This window comes from Penicillium mononematosum (assembly GCF_028829835.1).
Source record: "Penicillium mononematosum strain IBT 11891 chromosome Unknown utg000003l:1.0-8172316.0:1.0-8177699.0, whole genome shotgun sequence".
Classification (NCBI taxonomy): Eukaryota; Fungi; Ascomycota; class Eurotiomycetes; order Eurotiales; family Aspergillaceae; genus Penicillium; species Penicillium mononematosum.
The window spans coordinates 5330163-5345895 of record NW_026643273.1 but is presented as its reverse complement, the minus strand read 5'-3'; the positions used below and the strand labels follow the sequence as shown (position 1 = coordinate 5345895).

General features: G+C 49.5%; 9 protein-coding genes across 9 annotated transcripts; 8 read left to right on the top strand and 1 right to left on the bottom strand.

Moving 5' to 3' along the window:
- Nucleotides 1–461: 461 nt before the first annotated feature.
- On the top strand, nt 462–1495 carry N7519_007047 (PP1-complex regulatory subunit GLC8; the record flags this gene model as incomplete). The annotated part of the gene is made up of 3 exons (XM_057293823.1): nt 462–528; nt 610–1330; nt 1387–1495. The coding sequence occupies 3 exons, from the start codon at nt 462–464 to the stop codon at nt 1493–1495; spliced, it is 897 nt and encodes a 298-aa protein (XP_057148634.1).
- An 812-nt stretch (nt 1496–2307) lies between these two features.
- N7519_007046 (uncharacterized protein) lies at nt 2308–3986 on the top strand (the record flags this gene model as incomplete). Its single annotated transcript, XM_057293822.1, has 5 exons — nt 2308–2419; nt 2487–2732; nt 2795–3607; nt 3661–3834; nt 3883–3986. The coding sequence occupies 5 exons, from the start codon at nt 2308–2310 to the stop codon at nt 3984–3986; spliced, it is 1449 nt and encodes a 482-aa protein (XP_057148633.1).
- A 906-nt stretch (nt 3987–4892) lies between these two features.
- Nucleotides 4893–5992, bottom strand: N7519_007045 (aldo/keto reductase; the record flags this gene model as incomplete). Its single annotated transcript, XM_057293821.1, has 4 exons — nt 4893–5095; nt 5151–5478; nt 5530–5794; nt 5841–5992. The coding sequence occupies 4 exons, from the start codon at nt 5990–5992 to the stop codon at nt 4893–4895; spliced, it is 948 nt and encodes a 315-aa protein (XP_057148632.1).
- A 960-nt stretch (nt 5993–6952) lies between these two features.
- sfh5 (CRAL/TRIO domain protein) lies at nt 6953–8340 on the top strand (the record flags this gene model as incomplete). Its single annotated transcript, XM_057293820.1, is given in 3 exon segments — nt 6953–7590; nt 7643–8211; nt 8225–8340. 3 exon segments carry the CDS (start codon nt 6953–6955, stop codon nt 8338–8340), a joined length of 1323 nt encoding a protein of 440 aa, XP_057148631.1.
- A 27-nt stretch (nt 8341–8367) lies between these two features.
- N7519_007043 (uncharacterized protein) lies at nt 8368–8834 on the top strand (the record flags this gene model as incomplete). The annotated part of the gene is made up of 3 exons (XM_057293819.1): nt 8368–8471; nt 8568–8691; nt 8718–8834. 3 exons carry the CDS (start codon nt 8368–8370, stop codon nt 8832–8834), a joined length of 345 nt encoding a protein of 114 aa, XP_057148630.1.
- A 75-nt stretch (nt 8835–8909) lies between these two features.
- N7519_007042 (TATA-binding protein-associated factor TAF6) lies at nt 8910–10352 on the top strand (the record flags this gene model as incomplete). Its single annotated transcript, XM_057293818.1, has 3 exons — nt 8910–9279; nt 9339–9757; nt 9813–10352. 3 exons carry the CDS (start codon nt 8910–8912, stop codon nt 10350–10352), a joined length of 1329 nt encoding a protein of 442 aa, XP_057148629.1.
- Nucleotides 10353–11469: 1117 nt separating this feature from the next.
- On the top strand, nt 11470–11821 carry N7519_007041 (uncharacterized protein; the record flags this gene model as incomplete). Its single annotated transcript, XM_057293817.1, has 2 exons — nt 11470–11513; nt 11653–11821. The coding sequence occupies 2 exons, from the start codon at nt 11470–11472 to the stop codon at nt 11819–11821; spliced, it is 213 nt and encodes a 70-aa protein (XP_057148628.1).
- Nucleotides 11822–12098: 277 nt separating this feature from the next.
- On the top strand, nt 12099–13599 carry N7519_007040 (adenosylmethionine decarboxylase SPE2; the record flags this gene model as incomplete). Its single annotated transcript, XM_057293816.1, has 2 exons — nt 12099–12538; nt 12579–13599. 2 exons carry the CDS (start codon nt 12099–12101, stop codon nt 13597–13599), a joined length of 1461 nt encoding a protein of 486 aa, XP_057148627.1.
- Nucleotides 13600–14426: 827 nt separating this feature from the next.
- N7519_007039 (transcription initiation factor TFIID subunit 11 family protein) lies at nt 14427–15605 on the top strand (the record flags this gene model as incomplete). The annotated part of the gene is given in 3 exon segments (XM_057293815.1): nt 14427–14606; nt 14626–14936; nt 14996–15605. The coding sequence occupies 3 exon segments, from the start codon at nt 14427–14429 to the stop codon at nt 15603–15605; spliced, it is 1101 nt and encodes a 366-aa protein (XP_057148626.1).
- Between the last annotated feature and the right edge of the window lie 128 nt (nt 15606–15733).

The window sequence follows — 15733 nt, the reverse complement described above, 5'->3', positions numbered from 1 at the left end:
TCGAGCTCTATACATTGTCTCTTTTGGAGTCAGGACAAAAGCGTGAGAGTGCAGATTATTTTCATATCATGTAGCATACATATGTAGAAGTTTCTAGTTACTGGACCTTGTAATATGACGTCCAAGGGCATCTGATAAATGTTAGCTAAGCTGGTCGGGTAGATGATCGGGCCGACGTCATCGAGCACCCCACCACTTGACCTTATATTCTTTCTTTTCTTTTTCAACTCGTGACTGAGCTATCTGACTCAGGTTCATTCGATTTATCCGTTTTTACCCGCTATATCAGGCGGTGCTCAGCCTCCCTTTCTTTTGGATTGCAGCTGAACTTTTGAGGCCTGTGATATAATCAAAATAAAAACACCTTTTTGATTTCCCTTCCCCACCGTTGGAAATCGGTCTTCTTATTACATCGTCTACTTGCAAATCGGGCGACAGTCTTTCCTAGCTACTATCCAACCATGACTACCGTACCGCACATGCCGGCCAAGGCGCACAGCTCCGATGATGTGCATCATCGGCCAAAAGGTGAGTCCAGACTACGTCAGCACCAAACGGTGACCAAAAGCAACGATGGGATCTGACCAGCGCATTCTCGCAACTAAACAGGCATCCTCAAGAACTCCAACTCATTCCAAGGCACTACCGCTCCGATGGCATCCATCTCCCCACCCTCCGTTCCCACCATCCCCGAACCTGAGGAGACCAAAGAACTCACACTCCAAAACACCCTGCAGAATGCAGGCCGGAGATCCTCATCCACCGCCCGCCGAGGCTCTAGCTCGCGCCGACAGTCGACAGTCAGCGCCCATGACGAGAACGAGCCTCGTCTAAAGTGGGACGAAGCAAACCTGTACCTGGCCGAGCAGGAGAAAACAGCGAAGATGAAGATCGACGAACCCAAGACTCCATACGCTCCCCACTACGACCCCAGCGAAGATGATGAGCAGATGCGGCTCGAGGAGGCACAGCAAACCCTACTTGACGCGCAGGGCATTGTCGTCGATGAGCTGGACAAGCCGACTAAGCCCGCCCAACACCGGAAGGGTGTGTCCGAGGATGAAATCCCTGACCTGGAGCTCGGTGAACCAGAGGAACACATGCAGGACGTTGCTATGAACGACCCTCGTGTCTTCCGTGACCGTAGCATGAGCATGGACTCGCACAAGAGTGAGAAACATGTTCATGTCGGTGTGGAGGATACAAATGGTGCCGATGCGCCTGATCATGATCCGCTCTTGACGACTGAAGAGGCCCGCGCGAAGCATGCTCATTTCGAGCAGCAGCGTAAAAAGCACTATGAGATGAGGAATATCAAGGAGCTACTTGCGTATGTTGATCTTGGTCCAGCCTAATACTTTGATTTTAAGCTAACTTTATATCTAGCCATCCCGAGGATTTGGATGAGGAAATGGAAGACAATGATGAATCGGAGTCTGGTGTCCCGTCCGCTATGCCTCCGATGCCTGAACGGTTCCGCAGCAACGGACTATAGAGATAGGTTGGCTTTCTGGTTCTTTTCCCGTGCTTTGGTGTCTTTGGGTCTAGTTCTTGCCCTTACGGTGGCGCTAGTTGATCTCAGGTCACCCTCGCGCTAGTATCCCTTCTTTTTTAATTGTGTGTTCTCTTCTTCTGTGTATATTCCCCCAGTGCTATCCCTGTTTACCGGGATTTTTATTCTTGCTCGTTTCCTATTCTGAGTTTCCACTTAGCAAATGATCTCTTCGCTTCAGACCGAATTCTATCCTCCTGTGGCCCTTTGATTCACAGGAATGAATACATGATCTCTAGATTACCGGACCTTATATGTAACATCGTAGGATGATTCTTGTCTGAATAAGCTCGTAAACTCTAGAGATCGTCCCCGGGCTTGTCCTACATAGATAGAAAGGCGAAAATAAGTATGTTTATTGTGCTACTAGACAACCCTATGGTCGTTATAATACTATCAACGCCAGTAATTTAAGAATGGCCCAGGCCATCACTGACATTCAGCTGTTATTCGCTCGAGCCACTGGGCATCAATGCACGTCGAACAGAGGGTTCAGATTGGTCGGAAGAGGGAAAAAGCAATCATAACATTACCTGAGATCTGCAGCCAGTGTACTCCGTACGGCGTACGGAGTGCTATTGTCTCATTATTTGCTTGGTTTTGGGGCAAATATAGGCCACGTCCCTCCCAGGCCATCTACTTCTGGTAAATGTATTTTGCTTGGGTTTTTTTCTGGCTCAATCCCAACCTTTTTCTCTTCTGCTTTGTTTTACTGATCCAAAACAGCCCGTTTGATTGATAAAGTACGCGTTAAAATGTTTCCTTTACCGGATACCAAGAAGCAGGTTTCATTGTCAACATGGGGATATCGCTGGCGCTCGTCCGATACATTTATTCTCAGCAGCATGTCCATGGCGTTATTTACGGGTTCGTGCATTGAATTACAATGAGGAGTGAACATTGAGTCGTCCTATCTTACAATTTCTTTCTGTAGATGAAATGCTCTTCGCCTTCATGGTCCCACTGCTCCCTCATATCTTCGAGAACCGCCTAGGGCTAGACACATCCCTCACCCAGCGATTGACCTCCATATTTCTAGTTGAAGGGGCATTGATATCTATCATCTCAAGCCCATTTGTTGGGGATATATCCGACCGAGCCAGCTCCAAGAAGGTCCTACTACTGGCCTTGCTGGTACTAACGCTAATCAGCGTATTATGTCTATCAATCACAACATCCCGTAAGGTCCAATTTTCTATACTGTGAGTCGCACTACCACCCATTGTACTAACTCATTCCCAGTAACCTGGCTCTTCATCGGTCGATTCTTCCAATGCATCGTCAGCAACGCATTATTTATCGTCGGCATGGCCACAATGGCCGGGAACATCGGATCAGAACACATGGGCAAGATAGCAGGTTTGAGCTCGACCCTAACAGCAGCTGGGACATGCTCTGGACCTGTCATTGCTGGGTTTCTCTTCGGAATTGGAGGATACTGGACAGCATGGGGTGGCGCGACTCTGTTTCTCGTGGTGGATATCATTATGCGTCTGCTCATGATTGAAAAGCCGCAGAAGCGCCGTAACACTTGTCGCAGTCGAAATGGATCTCTATGCGCTGAGGAGGATAGACCGTCGTTGGAAGCAGAACCACTTCTCAACGGAGATCGGTCATCGAGTACAGAGGAAATCGGCGGTTGGCGCTTCTATGTCTGTCTTTTCCGTCAGCCTCGCTTTACGGCGGGGATTGTCTGCTATTTTGTCTTTGCGCTGTTTATCGCCAGTTTCGAGTCTACGATCGCCATGCATGTCCGGTCTGCTTTTGGTTGGGGCGTTTTCCCTGTTGGGCTTTTGTTCGCGTCTATCCAGGGTCCTGGGATGATCTTGGCTCCTCTTGTTGGGTTGTTGAAAGACCGTGTCGGGTCGAGGGTTCCTACTACCATTGGATTTATCCTTGTTGCGCCTTTCCTATGGGTTCTTGGAGTCGCTGGTGATGAGCGCTTTCCGTGGGCTACTTTGGGATCTAGAGGGAAGATCATTTTTGGAGTCGGTACGACTATGATCGGGTGTTTTACGTGCTTGCTTATGGGGGTTGGCACGATGGAAGCAACTGGTAAGCTTGAGGTGTCATTTCTGGGAACTGGAATACTGATATGTTCTTTGTAGCAACTGTTGATGAGTTGGAGGACCTGCATCCTGGCATATTCGGTCACTATGGAGGGTATTCTCGTGCTGTTGCAGTCACAAATATGAGTTGGATGTCTGGTCTACTGGTCGGACCTATCTTGGCTGGATTTATAGTCGAAAGATTTGGGTACTTTGAGCTGCAGTGTGTACTCAGTAAGTTATTGATATTAATGGCTGGCTTCCCACTCTGACGATATCTAGTGGTCATTTCTTTGCTGGCTAGCATTAACGCTGCCTTTAACCTCAGTTCAACCAGTGGGAAAAGGGAAAAGTGTGATAGTGACTTTGGGACGGATGAGCTCTAGTTGATACATGTCCGAGGGAATACGAAATATAGAGTAATAATATTAATTCGGCTTGTTTAGTGAATGCGCTCAATGTGTATAAGAACCAATTTACAGGACTAGACAGCCAGAAATATACGAACGGAAGCCACTTGCAATGGTTGGATGCTATGGAGCACTCCCTACAGAGTACTTCGTACATTGCTGGCATCTGCACCTCGTCAATTCGTCCCGCTGCTTGGCCAATGTGCTTCCGCATACGCAGGTCGAAGGTTTTGGTCACATCTGCGTGCGTCCATTTCCGAGCAGGTGGCTTGGCTGAACCTGACTGCATTGCGCTCCGTTTTATACCGGTGGGCGGAGTACTCGGTAGGTTTACTAGGATCACCATCTGTATACGAATCTAGTTTAAGTATAATAATCGTATAATAATTGTATAATAATCGTATAATAATAGTATAATAATCTTCCAAATCAATCTTCTTATGAGAGGTCTACGGAAATACCAAGATGCATGGTGTAATGTAAGGTTATTTCAAAATCCTTGGCCCTTCATGGCCATTAGCTAGCGCCACTAAAAGAAAGTGCCTAACTCTTACGATCCTCGCAGGCCCGGATGGCGCAATGGGAGCGCGAGATCGCTGGAATCTACAACTATAACTAAAGTATCAAGCAAATACAAGCAACCCTTGGTCATTTTTAATGTAGGAAACCAAAGCATTCTATGTTAGAATGGGCCGATAGTACTGCATTAGTCCTCGTTGAGTCCTACCAGAGGTGACCTATGAGGTGATACTGTATAGGATAACGATGTGAGACTAATAAGCTTTTCAATTTCTTCTAAAGGTATAACCTCGCCAAAGTTCCCAGCATTACACCCTATGTGAGCTGCACCTAACATTACCGCAATGCGTCAATACCTGTCTCTCACTTTTGCTTCCCGTCAAGACCAGTGAAGAGCTCGTAGCCAAAGTCTTTGCTCGAATCATTGAACCGGATCTTCTTGTCGATCGAATTAATCTTTTCGATATCTTCAGGTTCAAGCTCGAAGGCGATATCAAAGTTTTGTGTGATCCGCTCTGGCGACTTTGATTTCGGGATGACGGAACGGCCGTGTGCGATACCCCAGGCTCCGAAAAGTCAGCTCTAGGAATACCCTTTTGGACGATCAAATGGAACACATACCGAGTGCGACTTGGTTCGAAGTTTTTCCGTACTTCTTTCCGATCTCGACCAAGGTCTTATCATTTACCAGCTGACCATGTTCCTCGCGAGAACCATAGATTTCATTCTGGTTGCCGAATGGTGAATACTGCGTCACATGAATGCCATGCTTCCGGTGGAATTCAAAGAAATCCTTTTGCTGGAGCCAGGGATGCATCTCCATCTGGTGAACGGCTGGTTTGATCGTCGCATTCGTAAGGATACGCTCGATTTCCTGTTGGGAAAAGTTGGAAACCCCGATAGCTTTAGTTTTACCGGATTTGACAAGGCCTTCCATTGCCTTGTAGGTCTTTGAGCAGTTAGTAGGCAATCTTGCCGTTGGTTTTCAAACAGGACTTACATCGAGGTAGTCAATGTCTTCGGTTATCAGATTCCCGTCTTTGTCAGATGGGAATGGATCATCTCCACGTTTGAAGGCAACAGGCCAGTGCATCAAGAATAGATCAAGGTATTCCATACCCAAATCATCCAAGCTGGCCTGCAGTGCCTGACCAACATCGTCAGGATGGTGCTTGTTGTTCCACAGCTTGCTGGTAACAAAAATCTCGCTCCTGGGTATGCCGCTTTGCTTAATAGCTTTACCGACAGCAACCTCAGTACCATAGCTAGGGGAGTCAGCCTAGTTTTATGCGTCAAGTTGAGAAAGTTTACCATCTTGCCGTGTCAATATGGCGATATCCTGCCTGGAGGGCTACAAGGACTGCTGCCTCTTGGGCAGACTCGTCTTGCCAAGTTCCCAGGCCAATGGCAGGGATCTGAGCACCAGTAGAGAGTTTGAAGGTTTTTTGAGCGTTGGAGACCATGGTATTTCAGGGTAGAGAAAAATGAAGTAAAGACCAAGATAGTGTTAATTGTTGGCTTTATACCTACATACCTAGGTATGTAGACCTTGATATATCCATAGATTGGTTCTCCAGCTACCAAGATTTGGAATTCCAAGATTCCAAGATTTCATTGTAGGTTGATGTTATGGTGACATCGGGATGACATCAACCTCAGACCTGCATCTCTCCAGATGAATACCATGAATGGATAAAGCTGATCTTGCCCTCAAGCGCACTGCAGACAATTATGTGTATTCATGCTATATAATAGCCTAGTGAACAACCACGAACTATGTATATACAAAGGGCCTATGCACATATTCTTTTCATGTAAAATTTGGTACTGGAGCGAACTGCTCTTTGATGACGATGTTTTATGCCATGACATTTCCAAGATAAAAAGTAAATCAACTAGACCAGTCAATCCATTTCCATTGGATGTTTGTCTGTTAGCTAAATTATTACCAACTAATATTGTAGTTATGTATCCTACCGTTTGGCTCTATATTTAATTAAAATTAGACATATCAGCTAAATATATAGCTTCTTCGGTATTCCTTAGTAGCTTCTTTAGAGCTAAGCATTTTTCAGATCATGTTAGCGATTCCACTACAGAGTACTCCGTTCTGGAAAGTTGTGTAGAGAAAACTCCTTATAGCTTAGCGCTTGCTTTCGTTCATCACAAACCAAGCACAACATTGACATTAATATGTTATGGTTTAAAAGGGTCAAGAACAAAAAGGAGAGATTAGAAAAATAAATAAAAATAGAAATAGAAGATGTGACATGTCGATCATGAAACACAATATAATATATAGCAGGGCTGACAGGTGACAGGTGGGGTTGATAAGTGGCCCGATTATTGACAAGGCAACTGCGACCCCTGTGAATTCAAAACCCCCTATTTCCTCGAACCTCAACAACACCATCAATCTCACCATGGCGGACACTGCTGATCAGAATGCGCCTGCGTCTAGTGCGCCCGTAATCGAGAAACGTGAGCAAACCGTGGAAGCAGTCGATAAGCCCGTGGAAACACCCGCGATTGTCGAAAACACCGAACAGACTGCAGCAAAAGATGAACCTGCGAGTGCCCCAGTTAAGGAGCAAGCGCCTACAAATGATGCTACTGCCGCCGCCACTGCCACTACAGAGTCTGAAGCGGCAAAGCCTGAAGAACCCAAGGTTGAAAAGCCAGCCTACCTGAGCAAGAACCCGGCGTTGGGCGAGTTGTTCAGCCGCCTGCCAACCATTCTCGGAAACATTGGTCACACTGAGATGTGGGGAGTGTCTCTCAAAGACAGCGACGATATCCCCACCGTCAACGTGTTGATCAAGTTCCTGCGCGCAAACGAAGGCAATGCCAAAGCCGCCGAGACGCAGCTCAGCAAGGCACTCCAATGGCGCAAGGACGTGAACCCGCTAGCATTGGCAGAGTCCGCAAAATACAGCGCGGCTAAATTCGAGGGTTTGGGATACCTGACGACCTATGAGGAGAATGGACGGCCCTTGGTGTTTACTTGGAATATCTACGGGGCCGTGAAGGATATCAGTGCGACATTCGCGGACACCGATGAGTAAGAACCGGGCATGAAGAGTACAATTGCAATCAATTCTAACTGCATGCAGATTCGTCCAATGGCGCGCCGCTCTCATGGAACTCGCCGTGCAGGACCTGAAGATGAAGGATGCTACCGAGGTCATTGAGTACGACGGCGAGGATCCCTATCAGATGATCCAAGTCCACGATTACATGAATGTCAAGTTCTTCCGTATGGATCCATCTGTCCGTGCCGCAACAAAGAAGGTCATCGATGTGTTCGCTACGGCATACCCAGAGCTCCTGAGGGAGAAGTTCTTCGTCAACGTTCCTGCTATCATGGGCTGGATGTTCACCGCCATGAAGCTTATCCTGAGCCGGAACACCACGCGCAAGTTCCACCCGATCACGAACGGCGTCAACCTGGCTCGGGAGTTCTCTCCTTCGATCGTCGAAAAAATCCCCAAAACTTATGGTGGCAAGGGTCCGGAGCTGAAGGAGAATGCTAGGTTCGTCCCACTGGTTGAGGACAAAGAACAGGAGACCAAGGGCAAGGGCAGGTCTGCCGAGGAGCCTACTGCTGCTGAGCCTAGCAAGGAGGAGACGCCTTCGAAGGAAGAACCCCCCCAAGGCGGAGGCTGCGAAGGAACCCGAGGAGGTGCCATTGAAAGAAGAAACTCCCAAGGCGGAGGCACCCAAGGAGGAGACTGCTAAGGAGCCTGCCAAAGAAGTTGTTCCCAAGACTGAGTCTCTGAAGGAGGAACCTGGCAAGGATGGAGCCCAGTAGATCAATATTTGGCTGGTGCTGTCTGTTATGATACCCGGAGGAGCAGTGAATAACACTCCCCGCTCTTGTGTACCTGGTTTCAGGTCATTGGTGTGCTTTATCAAGATGCACTGTATTGTTAGTACCTCATGGTTAGCAATATCTAATTTTATTATTTTCTGTCTGTGAATTACAATGAAGATTGATTTGATGTCTTCGTGAAACAAGTATGTCAGTATAGGCTGTAGGCTAGCTTGTACGGGTGACTGCAGAACCATTCGCGCAGCTCTTATCGACAAGCTTTCATCTTCCAGACGGCGCTTGTTCACTTTATTCATTCTATCCATTGAGGTTTGCCGCGTTTCATTCATCGTATATACGCAAAACTGACTCAATAGAAAGTGCTACTTTTGTTCAATCTGTGGATCCGCTGGCGGTGGCCTCAGGATGCGACTAGCCTTCTAAACTTCATCTGGCCCCTCGTCCCTCGCGCTTCACCTCACTTTTCGCGATAGCACCATTATTATCTAAACCCGAATTTATCTCGATCTTTCCCTCAACACATCTATTGCAGATTGCGCCCTCTCATCATGTCGGTCTGGAACCCCGATAACATCCGCGATGTCGCCGAATCCGTCGGTATCCTCAACCTCAATAATGATGTGACTGAGAATCTCGCCCGGGACGTCGAATATCGAGTTGCGCAGGTTCTTGAGGAAGCACTGAAGTGTATGCGCCACTGTAAGCGCACGGTTCTTACCACTCAAGACATCGCGCTGGCCTTGCGCAACCTGGACGTGGAGCCATTGTATGGCTACGACTCCACCCGCCCGCTGAAGTTCGGTGAAGCCTCTCTAGGACCTGGCCAACCGCTGTTCTACGTTGAAGATGAGGAGGTCGATTTTGAGAAGCTGATAAATGCGCCCCTACCAAAGGTTCCCCGCGAAGTCTCCTTCACTGGTGAGTGGATACCATTCCCTACTTCGATGTGCTGTTCCGTCACTAACCGTCTACTTTAGCCCACTGGTTGGCTGTCGAAGGTGTGCAACCGTCAATCCCTCAGAACCCAACCGCTGCCGATTCTCGTAACCTCGAACTAGTCTCGAAGGGTCCGAACGCCAACTCCACACTGGCGGCAGTTAGTGGCACGGGCGATGTGGCTGTCAAGCCACTGGTCAAGCATGTGCTTTCAAGGGAACTCCAGCTCTACTTCGAAAAGGTCTGCAGTGCCTTTTTGCACGAAACGAGCGAGGATTATCGCACCTCTGGGTATTCCAGCCTTCGCGAGGACCCAGGTCTGCACCAGCTGGTGCCATACTTTGTCCAATTCATTGCCGAGAAGGTTACACACAGTCTCAAGAATGTTTTCGTTCTTACTCAGGTGATGCACATGGCCGAGGCATTGGTCCAGAACCAATCACTTTATGTGGACCCTTACGTGAGCAGACCCTGTGATTTTTGGAGAACATGTTCAAACGCTAACCGCATATCAGATCGCCTCTCTTGTACCATCAATTCTTACCTGCCTCATCGGCCGACAGCTTGGTGGAACTGCGGATCTCGTGGAGTCATTCGCTCTGCGTGATATGGCCGCCTCTCTCCTCAGCCTTATTGCCAAAAAATACTCCCATTCCTCTCACATGCTCAAGCCTCGGCTCGTGCGCTCCTGTCTAAAGACTTTCCTTGACCCTTCAAAGCCATTCGGTGCTCACTATGGTGCCGTGATTGGCCTTCAATCTGTGGGCGGCTCTGAAGTAATCCGTGTCCTCGTCATTCCTAATCTGCACGAATACACCAAGCTTCTCAGCGATGGCTTGGACGATGCTGCCCGCCGGCCAGCTGCGGAGCGAGTTCTGAATGCACTTGTGGCTGTGTTGGCCTCTCTGCGTGGTAGCCAACCGTTTTTGACCAATGGTCATACTGTCACAGATGATATCCGCTCCAGATTAGTTGACAAGGTCGGTGATCTCATCGCGGCAAGGATCGTGGAGGCCGGTGAGGTGCAGTTAGCGCATATCATTTTGGAGGCATGAATGACGTTGGGTTTTCTCCATGGTATCTCTCGGGTGCTTTTACAAATAAGGTCGCGACGATTTGTTCATGCGACATGGCGTTATCTCGGGCGTTGGTTCGGGTTATGGATACCTAGGTAGACATATTCAGGCTCTGAATATGTTTTTTAATTGCATGACAGTGATCATTGTGTTTCATATGGTAACACCACCCATAGATATCCGTCTTACGTAGTGGATTGATTGCCTCTGCGATACCTAAATTGGGGTCTCTTTCCAGTCCTGGTGCTCAGGGAATGAATGGCTTCGCTTTTTGCTTGCTGAGTACGCTTGAGCTAATCTTGGAGGGCTCTCTTCGAAGGTTGGGTGGCCCAGTCGACTCATGATTTTTCGGTGCTCGTCTGTGGTCACTCGCATTTCTCCATAGGTAGCAGCTTGGTATCGGCATTCCTACAGTTTACTTAGCAGTACATTCATACTTGCAACTGTAAATATAGAGACGTACTACGTATATCGTCAAATCTCCCCGCTTAGGCCTCCCCGCTGCTGAGTCAGGTGTTACATAACAACTTCAGGAACAAAGTTTAATTCTGCCAGGCATCACCGCTCGTGTGAGGACCGGGGCCTCGCCCCGCTTGTGCTCTTTTCCGCCTTTTTTTTTTTTCTATTTCCTCTCTGACAGGTCGAAAATCATCGGTGACGGTCTGCATGTTACTGCAGCTTTCAGCTTACCAACCTAGTATGTATCACATTACAGTCCAATACATCCCCTGCAATTGAGACTTTCAGCTCACACATTGCTGTTCCCTGATGTCAGACAGATTTTGATCCGTTTTGCCCCACCCTATCGCCGGGCCCACAGAGAAAATCACTTATTACCAACCGAACTGGCCTTCAGCAAACATTTTGCACTTCCCCCTCCCACTCGAGGTCACCAAGGCCAGGAAAAAAAAAAAGTGCTTCGCAAATCCTTTGAAGCGAGAGATTCTTTGCTCTCTCTAGACACTGAGTAATCCTGATCTCGGGCACCCATTGGGCTTCTGGGTGAGACTGTCCTACAGACAAACCCCGCCGATGTTCACGACTGTGGCCCTTCGCTACCTCGTGTTGATCTAAGCCGAACTTGTTTTCGCCTTCCATGAGCCCATCTGACCTTCTGCGATTCTTGTCTAAGCCCGCGAAGTAAGTGTGATTTTTCCCTTTGTCCTGGTAAAACCGTTGATTGCGAAAAGCAATCAAAGCCATTGGATCAAATATCAGGGTCAATGCCATGACCTCTGATACGACAAATAAATTTCAATGCGTCTATCCTCTCTTATAGTACTCCTTCTAATCACCATACTGTCCTAGGCCTCGATAACACGACTCCCGTCGTCACCAGCTCCCACTTTTTCCAATATCCCTTTTTTAAAAAAGCAGAATTCTCGTCTGCTAGACCCGATACTTTGACCGGTATCGGTATCTTCCAGGACGAGGGTAACGACTGCTAGTCACCATTTCTCTTAGCATCTTCTTTTTGTCCTTCGCCTTCCGCCCTCCTTAGCAGCCCTTCGGTCTGTTTGGAGATTATATCCGCCTGGTCTGACCAGTCAAATTCTTGTTTCAGGGCCTTCTCTTCTCAGACGGGCATCGCCCCCTTGTTCGTCTGGGTAAGTAGACAGTGCTTCTATAGCCTATCTTCACCAAAGTCCATAGGGCGGTCCGACGTCACTGTTTCTGCTTCGTTTAACACACACAAGTATAACAGCTCAAGCTACATCAGTCATCATGGTTTACGTCGGTATTCCAACTAACTACACCGCCTCGCCGTCCTCGTTCGCGGGGACACCATCTCTGACAATCAACTATGAGGCCACTCAGGATCTCGACTCGACCAATGCTTTCGAAGGTCCTGAGAAGCTTCTCGAGGTATGGTTTGCGCCGTCTGCCGCCGAGCTAGGCGCCGCCGGTCCCGAAGGCCTCAAGAAAGTGCCCGGGGAGATCTGGAAGGATATGCTGGACCTGGTCAACTGCCAGGTGCTTTCCGTTATCTCCTCCGATGAGATGGACGCCTACCTGCTATCGGAGTCCAGCATGTTTGTCTGGCCGCACAAGTTGATTCTCAAGACGTGCGGAACTACCACCTTGCTTTCGGGACTTCCCCGCATCCTGGAAATCGCTGCCTTGTTCGCAGGATTCCCACGCGCCACGGCTCCCCCATCCCGGGGGTATCACGGTTGCTGCGGCTCCCTACCGAGTCTTCTACAGCCGCAAGAACTTTTTGTTCCCTGACCGTCAGCGTGGCCCCCACCGGAGCTGGCGCGATGAGGTGCGTTCTATGGACAGGTTGTTCGTCAATGGCAGCGCCTACATGATCGGGAAGATGAATGGAGAACATTGGTATCTCTACCTTACCGAGCCGGGCACCATCCTCACCCCACCGGCGAGTCCCAAGGAGGAGGTTGACTTCCACGAGACCGAAACTAAGGTCCTCAACTTCCCTGACGCAAAGCTCCGCACTGATTGTGATGAGCACGATGAGACCCTCGAGGTTCTGATGACCGACCTTGACGAGGAAAATGCGAAGCAATTCTACCTCGAGAACGCCACTGCCGTGGCAGAGAAGCGTCACCGCAACTCGGAGAAAGACGATGGTACTGATCACCTCGACGTCTTCAGTAACAGCTCCGACATGGATGAGGAGACGGGTAACATCCTGCCGCCGGAGCTAACCACCGAGGGCCATGCCCTGGGCACTGTCGTCTCTGAGTCTTGCGGCCTGTCCGACGTGTACGCCAAGAGCAAGTTCCCGGATGCTCGCATCGATGCGTATCTCTTCACTCCATGTGGCTTCTCTGCCAACGGTGTTGTGCCGGCTCCTGATGGCAACGCCCCGACCCACTACTTCACTGTGCATGTCACACCAGAGCCTCAGTGTTCGTATGCGTCCTTTGAGACCAACGTGCCGCACTCCCAGAACGGCAAGGCCACCGCCGACATCATCCAGCAGGTCGTTGGCATCTTCAAGCCTGGTCGTTTCAGCATCACCTTGTTCGAGACTAAGCCCGCGTTGGATGAGCTCGACGAAGCGAATGGGCAGCATGATGTGGCACACGCTCAGCGCCAATCTCTCCGCCGTAGCAACAAGATGGAGCACGTCGAAGGCTACCGTCGTGTCGACCGCATCGTCCATGACCTGAACGGTTATGATCTTGTGTTCCGTTACTACGAACGCAATGACTGGAAAGGGGGGGGCACCACGAATTGGAGAGAAGGGGTTCTAAGGTGATTTGGTTCTTCAGCCATCTGCCATTGGACCGTTCTCCCTTCGCGGCTGCGACCTTTCCATCCGTTTCGGTTTCTGTTAATTTGACATTCGATTTTTGCACAGTTCTCTCTGTTTTGTTCATTTTTGCAATATTGTTTCCTTACATAGTGCACAGCATCGCATGATTAAGCTGAGCGACTCATTCTTTCCTCATTTGTTACAGTGGTTCAGTCGAGAAATCTTGAAGCATGGGTATATTGAGCTTCGGTTCTTCTCAGAATTTCGTCGTTCTGTCATTCTTTTGATCATACCTCATACCTGGTTTCGGAGACTCATTTGCGGGGTAAATTTAAGCATCTTGAACCACATGATCATCATTTTCTACATTCATATTCTCCTCAGTGTAAAGAGTAAATTCTAGGATTCCCAAACGTGAGCATCCAATGTACGTAGGGCTATGGTTGACCTAGGATGGAAGGCGGTGAGATGCGTCCTTATCTCGTGTCTCGTCCAAATTGCTTCCTGATTGAATCAGTTACACTAGCTACTTTCACTGAAACCCCGCCGTAAATTTACATCGCTATCTATGGTCCTTTGGGAGCCATCTTACTATCGCTTGAAGCCTCGAAGCTAAAATTCATTCATTCCAATCCGAGTCTGATTTCCACCTTCCCCGCCCGGCGCAACGGCGCAGCGTGAATCCTCGTCCCCGAAAGAGCTTTAGCTTGCGCTCATACTCTACCGAGTAGACTGAAAATCCCCACAGCTGGGCTGTTCGAACACAAGTTTATCGAACAATTGAACACGCAATACACCCTGCCCCAATCTATCCGCTACAGCTTCTCAAAATGTCGTCACCACCACCATACCAGTCATCATCCAACCCCCTCAAACGACCCTCCATCTCCTCCTCCGCCTCACAGCCGCTCGGCAAGAAGCAGCGCATGCACCCACTCCGCCAGACTTCATTTCCGACTGGCGTCGATGCTGGCGATCGCAGTTTCGCTGGGACCAGTGAAGCCGGGAGCGTGACAGGCAGTTTTACAGGGAGTCTGGGCGGAGCAAGTGCAGACGGAGTATTCTCTGGTGCTGCGCGGGGGAAAGAAACGAGGACGCAAGAGTAAAGTCGAGAAAGAGCGGGAACGGGAGCGTGATGATGCTCTCAGCGCCAGAGGGGGAGATTCCACACGGTTCGGATCAGTCGATAACGAGGGTTCAGTCAGAGGTGGTCCTTCTGGCGGTGGAGGGGGCGGTGGGGGTGCTGACGATGCGGACGACTATGACGAGGAGGACGAGGCAGAGCTATTTGGGCAGCAAGAAGGAGCTACGGATACAGAGGCTGAGAAGAAGAACCTAGCGTACGTTTTCTCCTGCCATTTTGGTAATATTGGATGAAGCTAACGTTGGTCTTGGGCAGGATCCTGGTCGATGCTTTCAACCCTGTGCAATCGGAACGATATGACCTCTTCAAGCGAGCAAAGCTGCGCAAAGAAACACTCCGCCGCATCGTGAACCACGCCCTCTCACAATCCGTCCCAGCCAGCGTCGTGACGACCGTCAACGGTTTCACCAAGGTCTTCGCCGGTGAGGTGATCGAAATGGCTCGAACAGTCCAGGCCCAGTGGGCCGAAGCACACGACCTTGCTGCGCGCGATGCGTTTGAAGCCGAAGAAGCCGCTGCCGAGGCCGCAGCCCAGGCGAAGGCCTCGGGCGTGACCGCAAACTCAAAACCCTCTACGCCAACTCCAGCTGGCACACCGGTCCCCGGTTCGGCGTCAGCCTCTTTCAGTAACGGAGTTAAGAAAGAACCACATGATTCCAACAGTACACCTACACCCTCTATCCCTACTCATCAGAACTCAACAACATCCTCTCCTCACCCAACCCCCACTCCTCTCCGTCCCAGACGCGAGTTCCGTCCCCACCAAACCCACACCGTGGCCAGCTTCTACCATCACATCTGCGTGAAGCGGTACGGCGGACAAAGCGTAATGGCGAAGGTGGTGGAGTCGGTTACTCGGGATTGAGTCTGGAGAACCTAGGAGTTCGTGGCTCGTTCACGTGGAACTCAGGAAGTGCAGGTGGGAGAAGGCTTTTCCGATAATAGCTTAGTAGTCTTTCATTACATATCGGCGAGCTTTGTTTTCCTTTCTTT